The 23,017-nt window shown below is 37.9% G+C and overlaps 1 protein-coding gene across 3 annotated transcripts; it reads left to right on the top strand.

Annotated features, from left to right (window-relative positions):
- The first annotated feature begins 535 nt into the window (after positions 1 to 535).
- LOC122068667 lies at positions 536 to 22,766 on the top strand. 3 transcript variants are annotated; one of them, XM_042632546.1, is made up of 17 exons: positions 536 to 758; positions 4,075 to 4,619; positions 4,708 to 4,990; positions 5,949 to 6,250; positions 11,911 to 12,093; positions 12,400 to 13,161; positions 13,241 to 13,335; positions 13,546 to 13,605; positions 13,692 to 13,780; positions 13,883 to 13,942; positions 14,036 to 14,662; positions 14,971 to 15,045; positions 15,816 to 15,886; positions 15,973 to 16,030; positions 21,151 to 21,424; positions 21,660 to 22,380; positions 22,498 to 22,766. In XM_042632546.1, the coding sequence occupies exons 2-17, from the start codon at positions 4,207 to 4,209 to the stop codon at positions 22,508 to 22,510; spliced, it is 4,086 nt and encodes a 1,361-aa protein (XP_042488480.1). In that variant the 5' UTR covers positions 536 to 758; positions 4,075 to 4,206; the 3' UTR covers positions 22,511 to 22,766. The 3 variants fall into 3 exon arrangements, with proteins under 3 accessions (XP_042488480.1, XP_042488481.1, XP_042488479.1); XM_042632547.1 differs by having other exon boundaries at positions 4,708 to 4,996; positions 5,961 to 6,250; XM_042632545.1 differs by having other exon boundaries at positions 539 to 758; positions 4,708 to 4,996.
- Positions 22,767 to 23,017: the final 251 nt, after the last annotated feature.

Below are 23,017 nucleotides of genomic sequence, written 5' to 3'. Positions count from 1 at the left end.
ACGGCGTTTCTGGAACAGAAACGATACCAAACAGGCCCTAAGTTCTATGTTTGGAAGCATGGCCTATGCCAACTCCCCTTGGTTCTATCTCTCTATCTCCTCTCAACTGAGGGTAGAGATGTCAGCCGATGGAGAGAAAGAGAGAGAGATACAAGCAACGTTGATGTACGACATTACCTGATCGCATGGATCCTATGTTCAAACACAAGAGGATATGAAATTACCATCCTACCCCCTATAAAATCATAAAACTCCATCCATATTGATGCCTTTATGTGTATTCTCATCAACCCTACGTTGGTGCAGGGGTTACATCTCTTGCTCTTTTATTTATTATTTTTTACTTTTTTTTTTAGTGCGAGTTAGCAATCTCTTGCCGCAAGTAACTAGACGACTATGAGCGACTAGAGGTAGACCACAAGAAAGATCCTTAGCGTTTGCCATCTAATATACCGCTGGGATTGGCCGCAATAATGCCTACGTGGCTCGTGTAGCATAGGTTACCTAGCCAACAATACAAAAAGTGGGCCACCTATAAAACTTCGCCCACAATATCATTCCACATGGTAATTCTCGTTTTTCTCTCGCAATAAACCTTTCAGCGACTGTTCATCGTTCATGTCCGAATTACTTGTCCCGTAAGATCACTGGATATCAGATTTTTTTTTTCCCCTCCATTTCGAATTCCCTATTTCCTTTCAATCGAAAAAACCTAATCTCTAATCGCTTTGACCACGGTCACTCTACGCTGCTCTGAGGTAAGCTTGGTTCGATTCATCAATGCACTTATTTTTCCTTTTGTTTTTTTGAATAGGATCTACTCATGCACTTTCAATACCATGATTTAGTTTGCATCTATCATTCGCGAATTTAGGAGCTATTTCTCAGTTATGAATTTGATTTTGATCTTATTTATTAGTATATCTGTTCGTTGTTGTTTCGTTTTCGTGCAGGGATTAGTTGTAATATTTTTTATTAGTTTACATTCATGGTTTTAGGTCCATTGATGATCATTTAGATGTGAATTTCATCATTTGGATCACAGAATCGGAGCTGTTTGTACAGTTTCCTATTAAATCGTTAAGAAGCTAACCATTTTGAATATTGGTTAACATGGTCTTGGATTAGAGTTATTGCATTAATCTTCACACTATGCGCATAATTTTATTTTGTTTTATTTGCTGATTGGATGTCCTCCTCGAACCTTGATTTTTAATCAGTGAATGAAATGTTGATCTTGAGAAGGCATTGTTCTTACTGTGGGTGGTGTTTTGAGGTCCTAGAAAAGTTTGGAGGTCTATTACAACTGCATCAAGTCGTTGCAGTGTCATATGATTTATTTTCTAAGTAGTGTTCACTAGATTACTAATGATATAAGCATTAGGAATAGTACTAAGATGCAATGTCCTTGGAGGGCGTTGAGTGAAGCTTTGTATTGCACTATAATTGCAATTACTGTTTTATTTCTGAGAAAAAAAAAATCATTATCAACATCCTTATTCTCATTCTCATTTTTGCTATTATTACTTCTACGGACAACAGTGACAGCAATGAAGACAACAGATCAGGAATAGCAGTATCAGTGGTGGTAATAATGACGATGGCTGTAGCATTACCTAAAGCAATGTTAACAAAAGTAATATTAAAGACACTATCAAGGAAAAAAGGTTTTAGTCAAAATATTATATCACAATAACAAGAACTAGGGCTATCGTTTGGTGCAATGGCGAAAAGCTTGGGCTACCTGTGTGAAGAGGTGGGTTTGAGTTTGAGGGTGGTGACTTCATGCAAAATATGCCAAAGAGTTGGACTGCCTCCAGTTCAATCCTCTTGGGACCCTGTGAAAGTGGGATTTGCACTTGGTCACAGCCTTTTTTTGTCCAATAATGAAACTCATATTGTCACGATTGTCAAACTTCTGACTTCAGATTGGAGATGATAATATCAGCAGTTAAAGTTGAGATGAAAGTCTAAAGCCACTCTTGGCATAAGGCTTTTCAAAATCTATCTTTGCCCAAATAACCCAAATTAAATGTGCCTGTCATTAATTTTGTCAACCTTAGACACCTTAGACTGCAATCCCCTTTGATTGAGGAGTCCCATTAACCACTTGTTATTACTCTTCACTTGATATATTTGTAGCAACTAGCAACTCTGTTGTGGTTCAGGTTTGCATGACCCCTTTCAGTTGGTAATTTGGGAGACCTTTTATGAATGATACATTACCATCACATGCCATTAAAAAATAGAGTTGATTGCGTACTCCACAAACTTCCATGCAAGTAAACAAATAACAACAATGGAAGTTAAATAACCCTTGCATGAATTTTGGACCCTTGTGTTAGCTATAAGGTATTTCAATTTCTTCTCATACAGAAGACTGGCAGATAACAAATTCACAGAAGGATGGCGTACGTTTACATACATAAATACGTAGTATACTTATAAAGTAACCTGTGATCCATCCGAGAAGGGAGGGGGGCTAGGCAGGCTGGTGCTTCCCTCGTGCACGCTGGCTTGTGCTAAATTATAATGTTTTCTAATTATCATACAAAAGCTGTTTTCCTGAAGTGTGAATCATAATAATCCACTTGAGTTGATCATTCATCAGTTGTGCATTTACTTGCTAATGCCTTTATTTGTGAATTTCTTCATGCTCCTTTAGGACAATATATTCCAGCTGTAGGAAAGTAATATAAGATGACAAATGATGGGAAAGAAATCGAAATCCTGTAAAGGCTTCATAGGTACCATATTTCTGATATTGAAATCAATTGCTGAGCTGTTTTCATTTTGATCAGTAATAATTTAAAAAAATAATGAAAAAAAGATATCAAAATAGTAAGACAGCCAAATGCTGCAACTGGCTGCCATAAAATAAACGGTGAAGCCATTACAGAAGAAGCTGAAGAAAGTGAATATAAAGGAAAGTTTTCTTGGGTCATGCATGATTTCAATAATTGTGGTTCTAGAGTGAAGGTGACTCATATGGAAGAAGCTGAATAAAGTAAATAGGAAGTAAAGCTTTGTCACATGTGCTGTTGATAGTCGTGGATGGTGACTCTTTGTGTGCTGTTGATAATCTTGGTTCTAGAGATGGAGATGACTCTTACTTGCATAACTTCCTTTGTTTGATTGGTGAAATAACTCAAATGAAGCAAGGGCACTTTGTGATGGCTTAAAGTATCTTTTGCAGTTTTTTATTTTGGTAATTAGATATTAAAGGGGAGCTTATAATTTATTCATAAAAGATCCTGAAGCTTCCTGAAATGAAGAAGCCATCTGTAGGTAATCATTGCTTGTATGTAAAGTGTCCATGGGCAGTGTCTTCACATTTACAGGATCTGCTGAGTATATTTGTTAGAAGGGAAAAGAAAAAAAGGTTTTGTTGTGTTCATGGGAAATCTCTTTCAGAATTTTTGTTAAGCATAGTTTAATGGGAGCAGGAACACACCTAGGATGGGATTAAATGTGGTGTTAACACAGAATGATTGGCTTAAAAGACAGATCGGTTAAGGACCGCTGACCTCGCCTTCTTTCATATTTGAAGTATCTGTAAGCTTTGTGTATTTATTTTTCTCCTTACATTTCATATTGGTACAGAAAATAAAAAGAAAACCACCCTAGGAAACTGATACATCAAACTTCTGCAACTGTTTTTAACATTTGTTGTACAAAAGATTATTTGCACAGTCCAAGTCTGATAGGTGAATGGATGTTCAAAGATTTGTTTTGTTTGATTCAGATAAACAGAAGAGTTTGACTTTATCTTCTGAAATCGATTATAGACCTCTGCAAACAAGTAAAGTTGTTTACCCTTGTGCAGGATAATCGGATTAATTTAAGGAATTTATACTTTGGGAACTTTGAGATATTTGTTGGTCCTGTTGCCTCTTATTGCTAACCAATTGTTATCAATTCCAGTTATGCCATGCAAGTTGGAGATTTTTGCAAATTGGTTGCTTTGGATCTTTGATTACAGTTGTCAGATTGCTTGCTTTCTTTCTTTTTCTCCTTTCATTAACTTGAATTGGTTGGGTCTTATTCATTTATTTATTGTTTTTTCCTTTTCAGGTGCACCTCTTGTAGTTTGTGCTATCATTTTAGAATTTTAAATGTGGTCATCATCTGCATTTGTTAATTTTTGTCAAGTAATGGTTTGTGTTATTGGATCTCTAAGTCAAAGTGCTTGGAGAAATTAAAGCAATGGCAGCTAGTAGCAAATTCGATCCATCTTCTGGTAATACTGATAGGCCAACTTACCCTAGCATGCAGCGTGGGATGTACACAGCTGCTTCTCTGGACAGATCGGGTAGCTTCCGTGAGGGCATGGATAATCGAATTTCAACATCACCTAGCATGTCAAGAAGTAGTTCTTCAGTAACTCAAGGGGATGTGATAAATTTCTTCCATGGCTTGCCTTTCAACACAAAATTGATGGCACCAGACCATAGGTGCCCCAGACTAGGGGAAGTTAAAAGAGTCATAACTTCTGCTTGTGGTGTTTCACCTGATGATTCTCTGTCTCTATCTTTAAATGGCAAGCCATCTCCTGCCTTCTCACTTGAGGAGCTCAAAAGGGTGAGGACTAATATCAGTGAGAGTTCCAACAGGGCAAGGTATTTGTCCCCTTCTCCATTCCCCTTGTAATTAATTTTTAATACTCTCTTAAAATGTAGTTTGATTACCAAATATCTCATTACACAGGGAACGATTGAAAACCTTGGAAGAAGCTGCATCCAAATTTGATAAGTGCTTCCCAAGCATCTCAGCAAGGAAGCGATCTCGAGTAGATATCTCATTGAGTGACCGATCCAGTGCATCATTACCATGTGATCGGGCAGTCCTTGGAGGAAACATGACTAAGTTGGGAACCCAGAATCATGTGATGACAAGTAATTTTGATATTGATCCACAGAAGCTGGAAGAAAGAAGTAAAAAAACCAAAGGTGCTGCACCTAATAAACGAATCCGGACCTCTATTGTGGATGTGCGGGTTTGTATCTTGAACTTGTTGATCCACCTGTTTCTCACATTCAAAAAATAATAAATTATATGGAATTTGCTTCTGAGATTTCAGTCTGTTGTATAGCATAGTTATGTCTACATTTGTTGTTCTCTGAAGTCTGATGTTTGTTTGTTGGAAGTTTATTTTCATTACTTGGTTTTTATATGGTTATATCATGTTCTTTGATTTTTTGTAATGATGGCATTGGCTGTTGTATATTTCTTGGTTGAGGTACAATTTGTGTTCCTTATAGTGCTTTCATGGTCTTTGTATTGTTTATTTACTACCTGTGATGAATTATTTCCCTCTCCCATACATTTCTTGTCAAAATTCTTGTCTGTGGAACATGAAGTATCTTAACATACATGCATGATACATGTGTTGAACTGTTCTTAAATATGTACTTTGTTTCTGTTTATTCTGCTTTGCGATACTGTTTATGAAAAATTGAAAACAATCTTGTAACTATTTATGAAAAATTGAAAACAATCTTGTAACTGTTTATGAAAAATTGAAAACAATCTTGTTCATCCCAGGGATAGCTATGTTTGCACCTTTGATGTTCATTTGCATCCAAGATCCAACACAAATTTCTCTATTGTGTTACAAAGTCATGTGTTATAGTTTTGAAGTGTAAAGTTTCTATGTTAAAAAGAATTGGCTGAAACTGATGCACAAGAATTACAAAGTTAGCATTTTCCAAAATAAGCAATTGATTAGCCATACAAAAAATGCTACATAACCAAAGAAGCAGCATGGAATGGACTGTAGTTCCAAAATCCATATAGACAGCAGACATGCTGTTCTGACTCCCTGAATTCCCAATTCACTCCCTCTAATTTCTGGTAATTGCACATTTATTACCTTTTATTCCTCCTTCCTTTATTCAAATTTTCCTTGCTCTCATTTGAAGATTCACTCATTGCCCCAACTGATGCAGATGGATGTGCAGGCTAATGATCTTACTAGGCCACCTGTGGCCATGGATAAGGATAAAGAAACATTTAGATTTGCCAATAATGGTGTAGTGCCGTCTGAAGAAAAAGATCGGACGCTACCTATTGTTGGGGATGGTTGGGAAAAGTCAAAGATGAGAAAGAAACGCTCTGGGATAAAGTCGGATGCTTCTACAGGTACGGTGACGACAAAACATGTTGATGGAGATCGGGAATCCAAATGGACCCTGCAACAGAGGCTTCTTCTGGATGCACGACCAAAGCTGAGTAATGCCCATGGTTTCAGGTGTTAATTCTTACAGTGCGTAACTCATGCATCTGCCATTGATGACTATTTTTTTTTTCAGCATAAAAGAATTTATTAATTATTAGTCACATGTAATCTTATGATTGAAGTACTCTGTCAGATTTTATTTTATTTTTTCCTACTAAAGGATGCTAATGTAACTAGTCTTATTAAAGATGTTTCTGTATAATTGTCTGATCTGTTTTTGTATGACTGAAGCTGCCGTTTCTTTTTTATTTTAATATTTATATTCTCTTAAGCTCTCTGGTAAAACCTAGGGACCTACCGGAAGTAGCACATCCTTCTCTGTCCAGGTATTAGAGTCTAGACTTTGTGGCTTGGTCTTTGATATTTTGATATCTTATTGTGAAAGTTTTGGTTTGATGGATGCGAATAATTCCAACCATAGTTGTCAAGGCATCGCCTAGGTGTCCAGGAACCTTGATCGCCTTGCACCTGGACCCCCTCTAACGCCTTGGATCGCCTAGACGCCGTGGCAATTATGATGCCAACACCATTGCATGCTATGATGTTTCCCATGTATTTTGGTGAATGATGGCAAAATTTTGAGCTAAAAAGTGCACGCAAATATGACACAATGGCTAACATCTGTGGCCAAATACGGAAACATACTATGACAGCTACACATAATCACTTCCGCTATATAATTGACTTTCATAGTAGAAGACTCAAAATCTGCATACAACCCATATCAAATCCTATTGCCTCACTCATCTGCTACAGTGGTTGCTGAAACTCTTCAGACTCAAGAGTCGGTTGTAGATTGTGAGCCACCTTGATAAGAATATGAGATTAGCCATGTTCCATGGAGCATCTGGACTAAATAGTACTTGATAGTCATCTGATTACAGGAATATTTCCCTCTAATATTTATTTTGTATCCCAAGTTAAGGATCCAATTAGAGATGACAAGAACATTGATCCCAGCAATGATGCAATGCCCCTCCCTATTGTGTTTGATAGGACAATCTGGAAAGGGGAAGGAGCTCCATTGTTTTTTTTTTTTGGGGGGGGGGGGGGGGGAGAGCTGCCAGCATGAATACACAGGTTTGAGCTTTGAGAGTGGTCTCTTTTTGTAAAAAATACTGTTAAAGTGGGGCTTGCACCAGGTTCTTGCCTTCTATTTGGAAATGGAAGGCTAGGCCTGATGCTCTAAAGAGAGATGGCAGTGGGTGAGATGAGCTGTGGCCAGTCCCAAATGGTAGGATCCTCAGAGTACCCTAGAAAACACCCACCCTAAAACGCAGTGGGACAGCTGTAGTCATATGATGCCAATGATCTCTGGGTTGAATATTCCCTGATAATCCTAATGTTTCCCTCTGTGTCAAGGCCACAAAGTCTCATCAAGACGATCTGCCTCTGTATGAGTATACCCTTTCTGTTAAAAGGGGACATAGACCAACATTACATGAGGATTTCCTCAGAAAGTTCCATGACAGAGGAGTAGAGTGCATGGTCAAGGTTCCAGAGAAGAGCTGTCGTCCAGGTCACCTTTAACTTTGTATGCCTGTGAGAATGGTCCTCTAATTGGGCCTCATAATGGATTTTGAAGTGGGCCTTCTTATTGGTTTTGTGGGGCTTTTTGTTATTGGGTCTTCGGATGGGGCTTATGAACATGCCCAGTCAATCCATACATTGTATGTGACAGTCTGACAGCCTATGTTTGCCATCTTTGATCCTTGTGGATTTCCTTAGATCTGGCGAATTTATAGTTGAAGGTTTTATTTCTTTGTAGCTAAATCTGACTTTTCCTTTTTCTACTGGGAGTTTTGAGTTGTACTTCGTTTATTTTCTATTTTGGAGTTAAATTTAGTAATTTAAGCTGTCTTTGGTATAATTTTCTTTTTGATTTTTACCTATTTAACAAAAATCATTAATGAAAACCTTTTTTTGTCGAAACATAAAAATAGTTTGGTAACTACTTGAGAAAAATGGTTTTTTGCGAGAAATAGTTTGGTATCCCTATGTGCAAAATGGTTTTTTGAAGAAATGAAACTTTCTTTCTCCACTTTGGACTGAAGAAGAGTGGGCAAGGGGCTTGGATTTCTAATTACAAAGTAAATGACTACTTTGCCCCTCCATATTGGGACTTTGAGCACATGCTCATTAAAGTTCAGCGCAAAAATAATTGAAAATCAATTTTGGCCAATACACATATATGACTCTTGATCTCTTTTTGGTTATTGTGTTTTATCAAATTTTTTTTTTTAATCGAAATAAGCTCCAGAAATGAACCCAAATGGAACCAAAACCATTTCTGTAAACAAAAATAAAAAAGAAAAATGATACCAAAGAGGGTCTTAGTTGCTCGGGTAGACCAAGGCAATCTAAATTGTAGGAAGGTATTTAATTGGTTGTCTTATCAGCCATTTATAATTTCTTTCTAAATTCTGTTTTTTAATGGAGTCATATTGGTGTTCATTAGAGGTTTATATAGTACTAGGGCATCCAATACAGAAGAGAGATGATATCTGTTGTTTTGTGTTTGAGAAGAGCTTTTTCCGGGTGGAAATTTCTGCTTCTTGTTTTGTGCCTGATGACTTACCGTGAGTGCTGCTTTTTCTTTTCAGTCATTTTTATTTTTTATTTACATCTTTCTCACTTGTGGCCTTCGCTTATCATCACACTTTAGGCCAAGATCTTTCATTTCCATAAGATGATCTTCATTCTTATCAAAAGGTCCAATAATGTATGTATGTTGGACCTTTTGAGATAATTATAGGCCTTGGGAAATAATTCTAATGGGTCAATAAAAATGTGTTTCCATTCCATGCCATTGATTTTTTGTTTTTGCTTAGTTTAGCCAATCTATCATGAAAGATAAAAAGCTACTTTGGTCCTCTTTGCATCGTCCTACCAACCATTAGTTTAGCCAATCTATCATCTACTTCTTTATGTCAAGGATTTCCTAAGTTCTTTCTCTCATTCCTAGTGAATATTAGGATTTCTTGGAGTGGTAAAGTGTACATGGGATGCGCAATGCAGAGGAACATGATATCTGTTGTGTTATATTTGAGAAGAATTTTTCTTGGTTAAGATTTAGCCTTTTATAACATTACCACTGCTTGTTGCCTCTATTCATCACCACAATTAGGAATGTAAGCTTTCATTCCATAGTCTTACTGATCACTTACCTCATAGTCTTGCTGATCACTTACCAGTTACCTCCTTTTCCCTCCAATCGTACAATTCTATGCCCATTTTTTTCTAATTCGCTTCCACAGTCTCACTGTAGGTTTCACTGTCGCCTCCTCTATTTCATCAATCCAAATTTCGGTCATTCAGTGAAGGTATTTGAGGCTTTCCATCCTGTAGTATACCAATGTCACTACAGTGGATTAAAAGGCCATTTTCTTCTCTTCTTTTTTTAATCTCAGTAATGTCTTTCTTGAACTCCTCTTCTTCTTTTCATTGCTTCTGAAGACAGCTGTTCCACTCTATAATCTTGCTTTGCTTTCTACCCACTAAATTTAATACAAGGAACAAAATATGCTTTTCCCTCAAAGCTGAATGAATTCTACCAGCAGCCATAAGTCTTCAAAGCTTGGAACTTTGAGACACATCCTCATTTTTATGCATGGTAGAACTTTTTCTTAGTTTTTGATAGACAAAAGATCTGATCATGTCCAGAGGCGGAGGCTAGCTGGGAATTGCTTCTTGCAACACTGTTGAGAAATGATTCTGCCATTACATGGAAACAGTGGACCTGTCTTATTTGTTTATCGAGGTCATTCCTGGAAGTTTGAGAAAGTTGAAGAAGCCGCAGAAAGACAGAAAGCAACCTATTTATTGCTATTGACAAATAGTTTATACATTTATTGATATGGCATGTCCTTTTTCTTTTGGGAGGAAACATTTGCTGAGTTGAAATTTCCTCCAATAGGCCAAAAGCGGCTCCTTTGGCAGCCTAAAGATTTTATTTCATGAAAATAACAGTTCATCTCATGGATATTAGGTCTGTACTCTGTAGAGACCAGCCCTCACTTTGATCATTTTTCTTTCCCACACCATAATTACCCCTTTAGATGCAGCTACCGAAAGAAGAAAAGGGACACCAAAGTTCCATCTTTACTTAAATAGTTCAAATTTGAAATCTTAAGGCTTAAGAAAAGCCCACTCAAAGGACCTCATGGAAGAATTCCCGAAAAGGTGCGAGATATGGTGCCTCAAATGACCGCCACAAATTAATGACGATTGGGAGAGAGCTTGGCGGTTTGTGACATTGACCATATCCATAACTCCGAGTTTGAAATCTTGACTCCTTGTAGGATTAGAATATTCAAACTTCTATTTCTCATAGATGCTTTAACAGGAGCACACTTCTCCTTGTCATTGAGGCTGTGTGTGTTCGTGATAAAATATTTAGCTCCATACAGGTGATTCCTTTCTCTGTTATTGCTTCTTCTAGAATCCATGCTCTTGACATTCTGATGTACTTCATGTATTACTGCAAGGATTTGGGCTTTGAAGGCTTTTAAGAGAACATGTATGATTATCGTCACTTGTCTGGAAATTTCTCATCACCTTTTTTTTTTTTTTTTTTGGGAGAGATCTAAACATTTTGCGCTATTCAAAGGGATCTAAACATCTTGAGCTATTCATTCTCGAGGCTATCATAAGATAATCCAATTCAGCAGCAATATCCAATATCCAGAAATCTAGTCAAGGATCTATCCATCACTTGTTTTGTGTTCCTTCTTCTGTAATTCCCTGCAGACAACCATTTCCTTTAGAGAAATAATCTTGTCCTTGCATGCTTTCTGGGTCTTTAGATTCCTGATTTGGGTAGTCTCCCTTAGAAAAAAGTGTTGGAAGCTGAGGAATCGGAACCTTTTCATCTCCCTTGAATGTGGATACTGCTTATTTAGGTACAAAATATTCCCTCTGCCTATTTGTTTTATTTTTTTTAGACCTCTTTTGATGCAAACGGCCTTTAGTTAAAGTTCTAGGGAGGCATCACAACCAAGGTTTTGATGTTTGGCCGTACCAATATCATTACGTATTGGGCGAATCAATTGGAACTGTTCTGATTCAGTGGGTAAGGGTCACTTTTGGGTATTAATACTTGTACCCAAAAAAAAATCCAGAAAATGGAGAAAATTAAAAAAAATTGGACGATACGACCGATATGATTCTGATACTTTAAACCATAAATTGCCGGTTTATAACTTGTATTGGGTCATCATGACCAATATGCCAGATACTGTTACCAACACAGTCAACTGTGCAAGTATGTGTTAGCTATCGGTATTGGGTTCCTGTGATACCAATACTTATTGGCCGATACAATATGGATACCTAAATTCATGATCAAAACAGCCCTATGCAACTCAGGATCTCCTTTTGGGAAAATCTCGGGCTGTATGGAGCATTGCTTTTCCTCTTTGTGGGGGGGAGGGGGTGATGAGGATCTGTGATGTTTATTATGTACTATTCCAATTGGTTAAAAGAATGCACGTGGCAATGGGAAAGTTGGATCTCTCTTTTTCTTCTTTACTGGTTATAGTGTGGCATTTCATGAGTTTGTTTTGCATATTCAAAAATTTCCCCCTTTCTTTCTTTAAAGTGATTTTTCTCTCTTCATATGTACCTCACATTTGGGTTGTAATTATTTATGACTTACGAGTATTCTTATACAGGTCGACCCCTGGTATTGGAGCCTCTGGAGGTGGAAAAGTAGATATGACTCCTCAACAAAATGGCCTTGGCTTTCGTTCTTCCTCTGCTAGGACTGATCAGGATAGTGGCTCCCTTCCCAATGAAACACGAGATCGCACTCTTGTTTCTGAAAAGGAAAGGGTCAATCTCAAAGCTGTTAATAGGTAGGAAGACCATATTAAAAACACGCATCATCGTCATTTTTTTTTCCACCCATTGAATTCCTTTCATATTTTTTTTTCTACTCTTGTTTGTCTTTGTCTTGTGGTTCTCAAAATCTACTATTTTTCTTTCTTTGCAAAATATATATATTTATATATATATATTTTTTTTTTCTACTTTTCTCTCAGAATGATTCTTTATATATGTATATATATATATTTACATTTATGTTATAGATAATTTTTTTTTCTTTGTTTGTTATGAAATTATCTATTGCTAATATAACTTCTATGCTATATGATGTCCAGACCGAATGTTCGTGAAGATAGTGTTAGCTCAGGTGGTCCAACTTCAATCACGAAATTGACTGCATCTGCCAGGGCTCCACGATCAGGTTCGTGTATGATACCCAAGTCGTCCCCTAGTGCCCATCGAGCAATTGGAGTTACTGATGAGTGGGAGCTTTCACAATGTATGAACAAGGCCCCAGCTGTTGTTGGGGCTAGCAATAGGAAACGCCCCCCGTCAACTCGTTCTTCATCACCACCTGTAGCACAATGGGCTGGGCAAAGGCCCCAAAAGATATCTCGTGTTGCAAGAAGAACAAATCTTGTTCCTCCTGTTCCAGTCCAGGATGAGAGCCCAACTTCAGATACGGTATCCCATGCTGCTGGTAATGGAAATGGACTGGGATTCCCAAGACGCTTGTCCAGTAATACTTCTCGGCAAGTTAAAGTAAAAGGTGACCTTTTGTCTTCAGCTGCATTATCAGAAAGTGAAGAGTCAGGGGCTGCTGAAATCAAATCCAGAGACAACGGAAAGAAATCTGGTGAGCCAGATGAGAGAACTGGACAGAATGTTCAAAAGGTTTCAACTCCAGTATTGCCATCAAGAAAGAATAAGGGATCCAACAATGAAGAACTTGGAGATGGCCTTCGGAAACAAGAAAGAACTGCACGTGGTTTCACGTCAACAAGGTCAAGCATGCCAATGACAGATGGGAAGCTTAACAATGTCGTCACTGCAAAACAGCTCAGGAGTACAAGGCCTGGTCTTGAAAAGACTGACAGGTAGTTATAGTTGTTCACCCGTTATGTTAGTCAACATATATGACCTTTTTGTTGTCTAATAAATTGTTTCTTGGTTCAGTAAAGCAGGCCGTCCACCTACTAAGAAGCTGTCTGACCGTAAGGCATATAAAAGACCCAGGTTTGCCATGAATGGTGGAGCTGTGAATTTTCATGGTATTTCATATCTCTTTCTGTGTCTGATCTTCTTCTTTCTTTCTTTTCTTTTTATTTTATTTTATTTTATTTTTATTGATTCTCCCTCTTAAATTGTTTTACTTCTGGATTATTGAGTCAATGGAACATCTTCTGCAAATTATGCATGGTATTATGGTACTATCCTTGTTTCTTCATCCTGTTGTCTAAGTGTGTGCTTTCATTTTCCAGGAAAACTGGATGATGGCCATGAAGAACTAATGGCTGCCGCAAAAGATGCTATAAATCCCTGTACTATTTTCACTTCAATTATGTATTATTGTCTTTGGGAAAAGGCACTCTTCAGATTGACTGATTGTTATAATTATCAAATGCAGCCAATGCTTGTTCAAGTTCATTCTGGAGACAAATGGAGCCACTCTTTGGTTTTGTGTCAGCTGAAGATGTCGCTTTTTTGAGGCAACAAGTGATTGCTCTTTACTTTCTCTATCTCTCAATTTATTCTGTTGAATATTCCTGTATCATAAATTTTTCCCAATTTTGATTTTGTGTTCAACATGATTATCAGATTTCCCTTATCAATAAATTTACCATGGATATGAATGTCAATACTAGTCAAAACTTGAAGGTAAACATTGTAGTCTTCTTTAAGATACTTGGTGCTATTTGAGACCCATTATTCTTCTGGTGAACTTATATACATATATCTCACTTTGTTTAGGATGATTTTGGAATTAGTTTGGTGGAAACAGCTGTGAGAGCTATCGGTCAAGATGATTGTGGTGCTGTCCTGAATGGACTTGGATCGATTGAAAGTGAGAGAGATAAGGAGCTCACAAGTGAAATAAAGCCCGATGAATTTTTCTCAGAGCAGTTCTTTTTGGGAATAAGGGATCATAATGTTGTTCCACTGTGCGGAAGGCTCATTGCAGCTCTGATTTCAGAGGACGAGAATGGAGGATTTTGTTCTAATGGAGATGAAGACCTCAATTTCAATATATATGGAACTAGCTCTGAGCTGGATGAAGAGTTCAAATCGAACAGTTTGAGTCGGACAGAATTGGGAAACTTTCAAACAGTTGCACGAGCTACTTCAAACGGCTATAGGATAAGGGCCACTCGTAGACGCCTTGACCAGATGGAACATGATGACCTGGGAGATGTTGATGTACTGCCAGATACAACTTCTGGAATAGTCTCAAACTTCCGGCATTCTTTAAATGGCCTCCAACCGGACCAAGCAGTGATGCCTGTCAAGGCTTGTTCAGAACTTCAGTATGAGAAGATGACCTTGAATGAACGACTTCTGCTAGAGCTTCAGTGTATTGGAATTTTCCCAGAACCAGTGGTAGGTTTCCATTTGCCAGAGCTCTCACTGTAAATGCATGTGATGAGTCTTGGGGTAATCCTTCATTGTCTAATGAGTGCTTCTGCTTCCTATTTGATACAACCTATTGAGTGATTCTTCTTGTTTTATGGGTTTAGCAGCCTACAAAATGAATTTCAAGAAAGTTGAAACATCATATCCTTGTTGGAGCTGCTTCACTTTGAGTGCCTTATTTCATTTGTTTCCTTCTAGTCTTCGATAAGATTTCTTATAGATGGCTGGTTTGAATTTATCATTCCGTTCCTAATTGCACATCGTTCTTATATCAGCCTGACTTGGCACTGCGAGAAGATGACAAGATCAGTGAAGAAATTAGCTCATACCAGGAGAAACTTCGAGATCTGGTACTTCTCAGAAATCTATTTGTTTGTTTACTAAATTTTTGCATTCTTGTTCTTGACCAAAATATTATAGTCCATGATTTAGGCCAATTTGTATAAGAAACATTTAATTCATTGAATATGCTTTGGTGGATGTTGGAAGGTGGACAGAAGTTGTGTAAGTGGGATATTCTGTAATTAGCATGCTAATAAATGGATGGCCAAGTACAAATATAATGACTGTTGTCCCAGAGGACATGTTTGTGTGTTAATAAGTGAAGTCCTCAAACTGACCCTTCTTTCTTTTTTCTTGTTTTCGTGCATTATGTATTGTTCACATGCCTCGTGTGTATTTTCGCATCACGGTAAGTTTCTATGTAAATTAAGCCTCTTTATGCTGATAGACTTTTTATAGTTTGCATATTATGATGCTTATTTGTCAGTTTGTATGAATTTATCACCATTATTGTTATTCCGTTACTGGCAGGGTAAGTATTTGGCCACCATGATTGTGATGTGTATCTTTATATACTCATGTGTTTGCCTGTGTAGGTGTGTGACATGGATTTATCACCATTTCTTGTTATTCCTCGGTTTCTATGAATTTATTGCTGCGTATTTTCTTCCATAATTATCAGTATGGATGTTGTGACACATTTCCAATTTATAATAAATCTAAGCTGGTACCAGAGAAGATCTCGTTGGTATTCTGTAATGCGTCATATAAAAAAGAATCTATTGTGTGACTGTAAATGCTCTTTATATTGTTCATCTATTTGTTACTTCTGTTATAGGTTAACAAGAAGAAGACATTACTTCTTCGGCTAGAAGGTTCTGTCTCTGAGGAGAGAGAATCCCAAGAAAGGTAACAAATGTGCCTATTCTCGTTAGATTATATCGTAATATTTTTAGGCCATGATTTGTTCATGCAAACATTTTTTGGATGTGTAGAGAGATTGAGCGTAACGCCCTTGACAAACTTGTTGGTATGGCTTATGACAAATATATGGTAAGTTCTTGTTTTCCATTACGGCAATACCTAGTTCATTTATTTTTTATTCTGTTGCAAGGTATATGTAAAATTATTTTATAGCATTAGTGATCCATTTATTGATGATAAATATTGAAGATCTCAATATTGAGGCCATCAGTGAACTGATATGGCAATCCTTATTGGACTTCCTATCATGATTTGCCCATAAGTAGAAGATGAGGTACTGATTATCTTTCTAAGACCCATGTCAGAGGTGAATGTTAAAATATTATTTTTCTTTAGTCAACAATGTACATTCGCTTGGTTAGTTGTAAGTGTTGGCTTTCTTTCTCAATTTGACATCAAATTAATATGAACCTCCGGAACAACCTTGTGCTGTGAGGCATTGCTGCACTCTCATGTTAAATTGCTGCCTTTTCTGTATCTGGATTTTCTTGCCATGGTTAACGTATGCTTACTTATAGAGAGAAGTTTCTTAACATATTCTTGAACTTTTAGTCCTTATGAGAAGTTGATCCTAATGTGTTAGTGCTTTCCTCATTCAACCATGTGGCGTGCATTGTTTTAGGTTTTTGGCTTGTCTCATTGACAAGGTAGCATTGGACCTTGTTATTTTATCCCTTTGATTTGTTTCCCCTCCTCTTGAAAATAACAATGGTAGTACAGGCTTCAGACAGTTGAATTGGTGGGCCACACCCACCCCCAAGACTACATTATAATGAGAATGGAAAAGCACTCAATGATACCACGCAAACTCATGGAGGTCGGAGGAACACTGGTTGCAAAATGTTGTGATTTTGGGGAAAATATGACTTGTGTCTAATTGATACCAGCCTTTCTCTATTTATAATAAAATAAGAATGAGTACAAGTACAACAATGCCCCTAAGGACAAATCTATCCTTATACCCAATTTACAATCTCCCCCTCAAGTTGGTGCATTGGTGTCACACATACTCAACTTGCACAAAATAGGATGAAAAATCTCCTTTATGAAATGTGATCAATCCCAATATGTTTCATGCGATCATGATGAACCAGGTTATGAGCAATACTAATAGCTGACTTACTGTCATAGTACATCATAGGCACTGAAACAAACAAACCACTGAAGAAGACCATGAAGCCACAACATTTCACAACCATGTGCCGTGGCTCTAAACTCAGCCTTTGCACTAGATCGTGCAACTACAGCCTGTTTTTTGCTACGCCAAGTGACAAGATTGCCTCCAACAAAGGTACAGTATTTAGAGGTGGACCGTCGATCAGCTAGAGAGCCAGCCTAATCTGCATATATAAAAGCCTCCACACGCATGTGATCAGGAGGTGAGAAAAGAACACCCTTCCTTGGAGCCGACTTTAAGTATTGAAGAATACGGATCACAACCTCCATGTGAAAAGAATGAGGATCATGCATATACTGGCTCACCAAGCTTACAACTTAGGCAATGTTTGGCCGAGTATGAGATAAATTAATGAGTCGCCCAACCAATCTCTAATATTTGCCTTCATCATAGGCTCCCCATCCTTTCTCTTGAGATATTACCAGCCTCAAAAGGAGTGTCTGCAAGCTTGCACCATAACAACACTGTCTCAGGAGGAAGATCTAGAATATATATTTTTTTTAAGAAAGATACCTCTAGTTGATCGAGCCACCTCAATGCCAAGAAAGTACCGTAACTTTCCCAGATCTTTAATTTCAAACTCCTTGCCTAAATAGGCCTTCAACTTAGCTATTTCAATAAGGTCACTCCTAGTGACAATGATGTCATCAACATCTACATTGAGAATAGTAATGTGATTGCCAAAACATTTGACAAGCAAGGTGTGATCAACATTACTTTGTTTGTACCCACTGACACCAAGCCTTGTGAAATTGGCCAAACCAAGCCTTTGGCGATTGTTTTAGCCCGTACAAAGCCCGTTTTAGTTTGCAGAATTTTCCTCGAGTCTCCTTGCTAGTAAAACCAGGAGAGATATCCATGTAAACTTCCTCCACAAGCTCGGCATGTAGAAAGGCATTCTTAACATCTAATTGCTACAACTCCCAACCTAAGTTGACGGCGCATGAAAGTATAACTTGGATAGTGTTCATCTTAGCAACTTGAGCAAAAGTCTTTTGGTAATCAATGGCATAAGTTTGGGTGAACCCTTTGGCTACCAATCTAGCTTTGTAACTGTCTATTGTTCCATCAATCTTCTATTTGACAGTGAATACCCACTTACAACCCATTGGTTTCTAATACGGTGGAAAAAGAAGAGATACCAAATCCCATATGTCATTATTTCCAAGTAAGGTTCAAAATCTCATTTCATTTCAGTGTTTCGGTGGGTTCAGAAACTGAAGTTTCGTTTCGTTTTGGCGAAATTTTGGTCGAAATGGTGTTTTTGTTTGTTTGTTTCGGTTGACTGTTTCGGTGGTCAAACGGCCATATTTGACTTGAAACTTGGTGGGTAACTTATTTGAAGGTTAATAAACATGCTTAGAACATAAAAATACAAAAATATTAGGACATGACATTGTTTTAGAGTTGCACCTTTGTTTGGCAGCAACCGTCGAACTATTTTGAAAATTTTACCTAGTTTTGGAGAAAGAACTTTACCTTTCCGAAGCTTTGAATGTGTAGATCTTGTAGGAGTCCAATGGAAGTCAAAATGTGTGATGATGTGGCTAATTAGAGGCTTGTTGGAGACTTACAGTATTTTTCCTTCAAAATAGGCAAATGGAACCGAAACCATCGAGACAGTCGAAATTTCGACCGAGATATGGTATTTATAACACATGGAATGTACCAAGACAGGCGAGATACCGAAACGATACCGAAATTTCAGCCGAAATACCAAAATTTTGTACAAATGTTATTTCGGGCCAAAAAAAAAAAAAACACTGAAATTCCGAAATTTTGGCGAGATTTTGAACCATGTTTCCAAATGCCCTCATCTCTTCAATAATAGTATCGTTTCATCTGGAGTTTGTGATAACCTCCTGCCAGGTTAAGGAATAGAAACAGAAGAAAAAGAAAGAGGCAAACACTTGATAGGAAGGTGAGAGAGAACTATATGACGCAAAGTGAGAAATATGATGCTGGTACAAGACCTAATCCCCTTATGAGCAGCAATGGGTAAATTAATAAAAAGATCACTAGGATCACTAGGAGGGAAGGAGTTACCAGAGTTGGATTCTGGATCCGAGGGAGGCGATTGCAAGGTACAGTGGTAGTGGTTTATCTCCGAGAATAAAACTGTAATGGATTCCCCTGAATAGGGTGCTCACTGTCATCCCTTGCTCAACCAAAGTCTCCTTCTCCTCTTGAAATACCGGATTGCCATCAATAGGAACACAAAAGGAACAACATCTATACCAGGCTTACCAGCTGTGTCCCCCTGAAGTGGAGCTGACGGAGAATTCCTTTCCCAATTAAAACCTGAATATACAATGGTGAACTCCCCCCCTAAGGGCTCTGCTTCTGGCCAAGCTGTCAGCAAACCTAGTTTCTAGATCTACACATCCAGGGGAATGAGGTGTTCATTCTGGATACGATGTATGAATCTTATAAAATAGTCTATGAACTTCAAGAGGCCTATATAGCGCTCCCTACACTATGATGAGCAGAAGCCCTCCACTATTAGATTTAACCCAAGGATTGATCATAGACTTGGTCCAACGGTAAGGTACAAATGTTGCGACCTGGTGGCCAAGCGGTTGAAACTGCCTCTTCACAATCTCAGGTTAAAGCTGGGTAATTCACCACCCCCCCGACCTCGCACATGAGGGAGCCTCGTGCGCCGGGTACGCTCTTCTTTTATTGATCATAGGCTGCAACTATAATATATATTTCTAACCTGGGTTTGTCTTTATAATAGTAGAGGCCAATTGTTTTGTCCGTCTGCCCCCCATGCTGTTTTCCATTTTTTTTTTTTTTAAACTTCTAATCAGTAAGTTGGAAGAACTTCGTAAGCATATCTTCGAGATAGAAATTAAAAGGATCTAATTTGAAGAAGTTTCAACAAATTCAAAAAGACAACTTGTTGGAATTGGTAAAAAGTTTTCTGTGACCAAAAAGTGGTGGCAACCTGTAGGGTTTGCTGTTTTCTCATTTCTTCCCTAGCAGAAGTTGAGAGGTTACCTTTTGATTTACCAGAAGCAGAGGAAGACTTGGTAATGGTCTGTAGCGGATCTCTTACAAGATCAATTGGGATTGGCTCTGGTTCGTTTTGGAAAATGCGGTTCGAGGAAGTAAATGTGGAGCAATTCAGCATTAAAAAACAGATTGGAGCAGCTAGATCTCAACATAGCAAAAAGGATCCTTCACTTCCTATTCCTATATATACAAAAGAGTTAGGATATTGATACTATTCATCTCGTTCTTCTTCGTAATTCTATATTCTATATTTGAGATAGATGGATAGAACAGAGATCGATTGAATAGATGAAATAACTGGATCTATAAAAAAAGGTGGATTATAATATTAATATTGATCCCCCTAAAATGGATCTTCCCAATATTCTACTTCGCACTCCAAATTTTGATGGTTCAATCAATCTTTATTGCTTTATTGGGCGAGACAGAGGATATCTCAATTAGGGGAGGGAGAGAACGGGGAACATACTACCTTGAGGAAATATTTCCTATCTGCAGAGTTTGCAGTGCCTTAAGCATGGAGTGTCATCATCAAAATCTTCTGATTGCTTTGCTCCCGTGAATAGGGTCATTATTTGTATTCTTTGTTCTCGCGTGGAGGTTATGTATTACTGCCTGAAATACCGCATAGGGAAACTTCTATTTTCTTTCACTTGCTCTTTATCATGTCTCGCCTTTTAGGCTTTTTCGCCTGCAATATAACAAAATGAACCACTTTGCTTTATTTGTAGTTGTTGCTCTTTTGCTGACTTTTCAATTTTTGAGAGAATTTTTCGCCTTTCTGTCTGTGCTCTTCTTTTGAAGATTTGGTTCCTTCTTATTTTCTTTCAAATTGTCAATTTCATCATTCTACACTGATAGAAGTAAAGTACCATTTCATTTCATCTTCTGGGTAAACTTAGAGTTCTAATTATGATCATGCTTCCCAGAATTCTGTTTAATAATTTTTCACACATCATAGGGATTGATCTAATACTATGTTCATGGTTGACAGGCTTGTTGGGGCCCTCATGCATCAGGTGGAAAAGGTTCAAGTGGAAAAATGGCTAAGCATGCTGCCTTATCTTTTGTTAAACGAACACTAGAACGATGCCAGAATTATGAAGATGCAGGCAAGAGCTGCTTCAACGAGCCTGTATTCAAAGAGTTGTTTCATTCTGTGTCTTCCAGCCCCAATGATGCAGAATTCATACATACAATGGCTGGGGGGGAACCTGCCAATCCTTGTGCTGATACTCATTCCCTTCCTTCAGAAGTTAGGGATTCAGGTACTTCACATATTGCCCCTGGAGAAATCAATTTCATCTGAACTGAAATCCTGAAATATTTGATTGTTTGAAGTGCTTAGTGGCATTTAATGATGTATGGACTAATTAATCTTACCAGTAGTTGCAAACTTTCAGTAAGGCATTGTTCAGTTGAGTAATATATTAATTGAACTTCTCATGAATGATGTCTAATATCCCAATTTTTGGTGGTTGATTGGTGATTTGTCTTTTGCAGCTTCCAAGGGTTTGCATCAGACCCCTTCTGCAACTTCACGCTTAAGGCAGAACATAGATGCCCGTGAGAAGAATCCTTCTGATGTGTTTTGTTCAGAAAATCACTTATCTGAACCAACTACTGGTAAGGAAGAAACATGGATGAGTAGGGCCAAAAGGAGGGAGCTATTGCTGGATGAGCTTGATGGCGGGAATGGTGGTTCTTCTCTAAGAGCACCATCAGGTGTTGGGAGTGCTCTTGTAACCCGGACAAAAGGAAAGAGGAGTGAGAGAGAGAAGGAGGGAAAGGGGCACAACAGAGATCTGTCCTCTAGAAATGGCACTGGGAAAATTGGTCGCCCAGCTTTAGGCAGCAATGTCAAAGGAGAAAGGAAGTCTAAAACGAAGCCTAAGCAGAAGACAACTCATTTATCTGCTTCTGCTAATGGTCTTCTTGGTAAGGCTTCAGAGCCACCAAAATCTGTATTGCCTCCAGTCCCAAAAGCATGTGAGATGGCCAGTGATAGCAATATTAAAAAAAATAGTGAGTCGGCTTTGGAGACATTGAATGACACTGAAAGCATCGATTTATCAAACCTGCAGCTACCTGGAATGGATGTACTTGGTGGGCAAGGCCAAGATCTTGAGTCATGGTTGAATATTGAAGATGATGGATTGCAAGATCATGATTTTATGGGCCTTGAGATTCCAATGGATGATCTTTTCGACCTAAACATGATCATGTAAATTTCCCTCTGTATATTTTTTTGCAATATACAAAGTTAATATATACAACTCAAGCAAAGTATAGGGTACCATTGTCAAAAAAAGATTGGTTATATTGATGGTCATTTTTGCAGCCAGGTCTATTAGCAGGCTATAAATTGTCAAGAAAGATTGGTTTATTTTGGAGCAGAACTTTCTGGCATTGTGGAGTTTTGCCCCTCACAAGCTGACATCTTTTGTTTCAATGTACAATCTATAATCCCTAGGTTGTAATATTTTAGTTGGCACTGATCCTGATTGTAGCATTTTTGAACCAGACAGCAGAGCCAATTGTACATAAATTTTACATTCCTCCTGGTTCATTGATATGTGAAGGAAAATAGTGCAAACATTTCCTTGGTTATATGCTGATGTTACAATTATTTCTCCTTCCTTGTTGATTGACTCTGTAATGTTAGGGTAAATTTTCTCTTCAAAGTCATCACTTGGACTTTTTCATTGGGGTGCCTTCTACATTCTCATTGGATTTCTTTCTTCATTTATTATTTAAGGATTAACTGAATTGATGTATTTTCTTTTTGCAACAGGTTCAGTGTTTGCCTCAAATTACCTTGTTATGTTTGATTACTTTAAATCCCGTTATTGCAGGTATAA

This window comes from Macadamia integrifolia, unplaced genomic scaffold, assembly GCF_013358625.1.
Source record: "Macadamia integrifolia cultivar HAES 741 unplaced genomic scaffold, SCU_Mint_v3 scaffold449, whole genome shotgun sequence".
Classification (NCBI taxonomy): domain Eukaryota; kingdom Viridiplantae; phylum Streptophyta; class Magnoliopsida; order Proteales; family Proteaceae; genus Macadamia; species Macadamia integrifolia.
The sequence above is the reverse complement of the archived record's forward strand: the minus strand, read 5'-3'. Positions and strand labels throughout refer to the sequence as shown.

What these genes read in the sequence shown, in the direction of transcription:
- LOC122068667 (XM_042632545.1), top strand. Translation starts at nt 4,207, where the DNA reads ATGGCAGCTAGTAGCAAATTCGATCCATCTTCTGGTAATACTGATAGG. An exon ending in AAAAGATGCTATAAATCCCT is followed by an intron (nt 13,606 to 13,691) that starts GTACTATTTTCA and finishes TATCAAATGCAG; the next exon opens with CCAATGCTTGTTCAAGTTCA. An exon ending in AGGAGAAACTTCGAGATCTG is followed by an intron (nt 15,046 to 15,815) that starts GTACTTCTCAGA and finishes CTTCTGTTATAG; the next exon opens with GTTAACAAGAAGAAGACATT.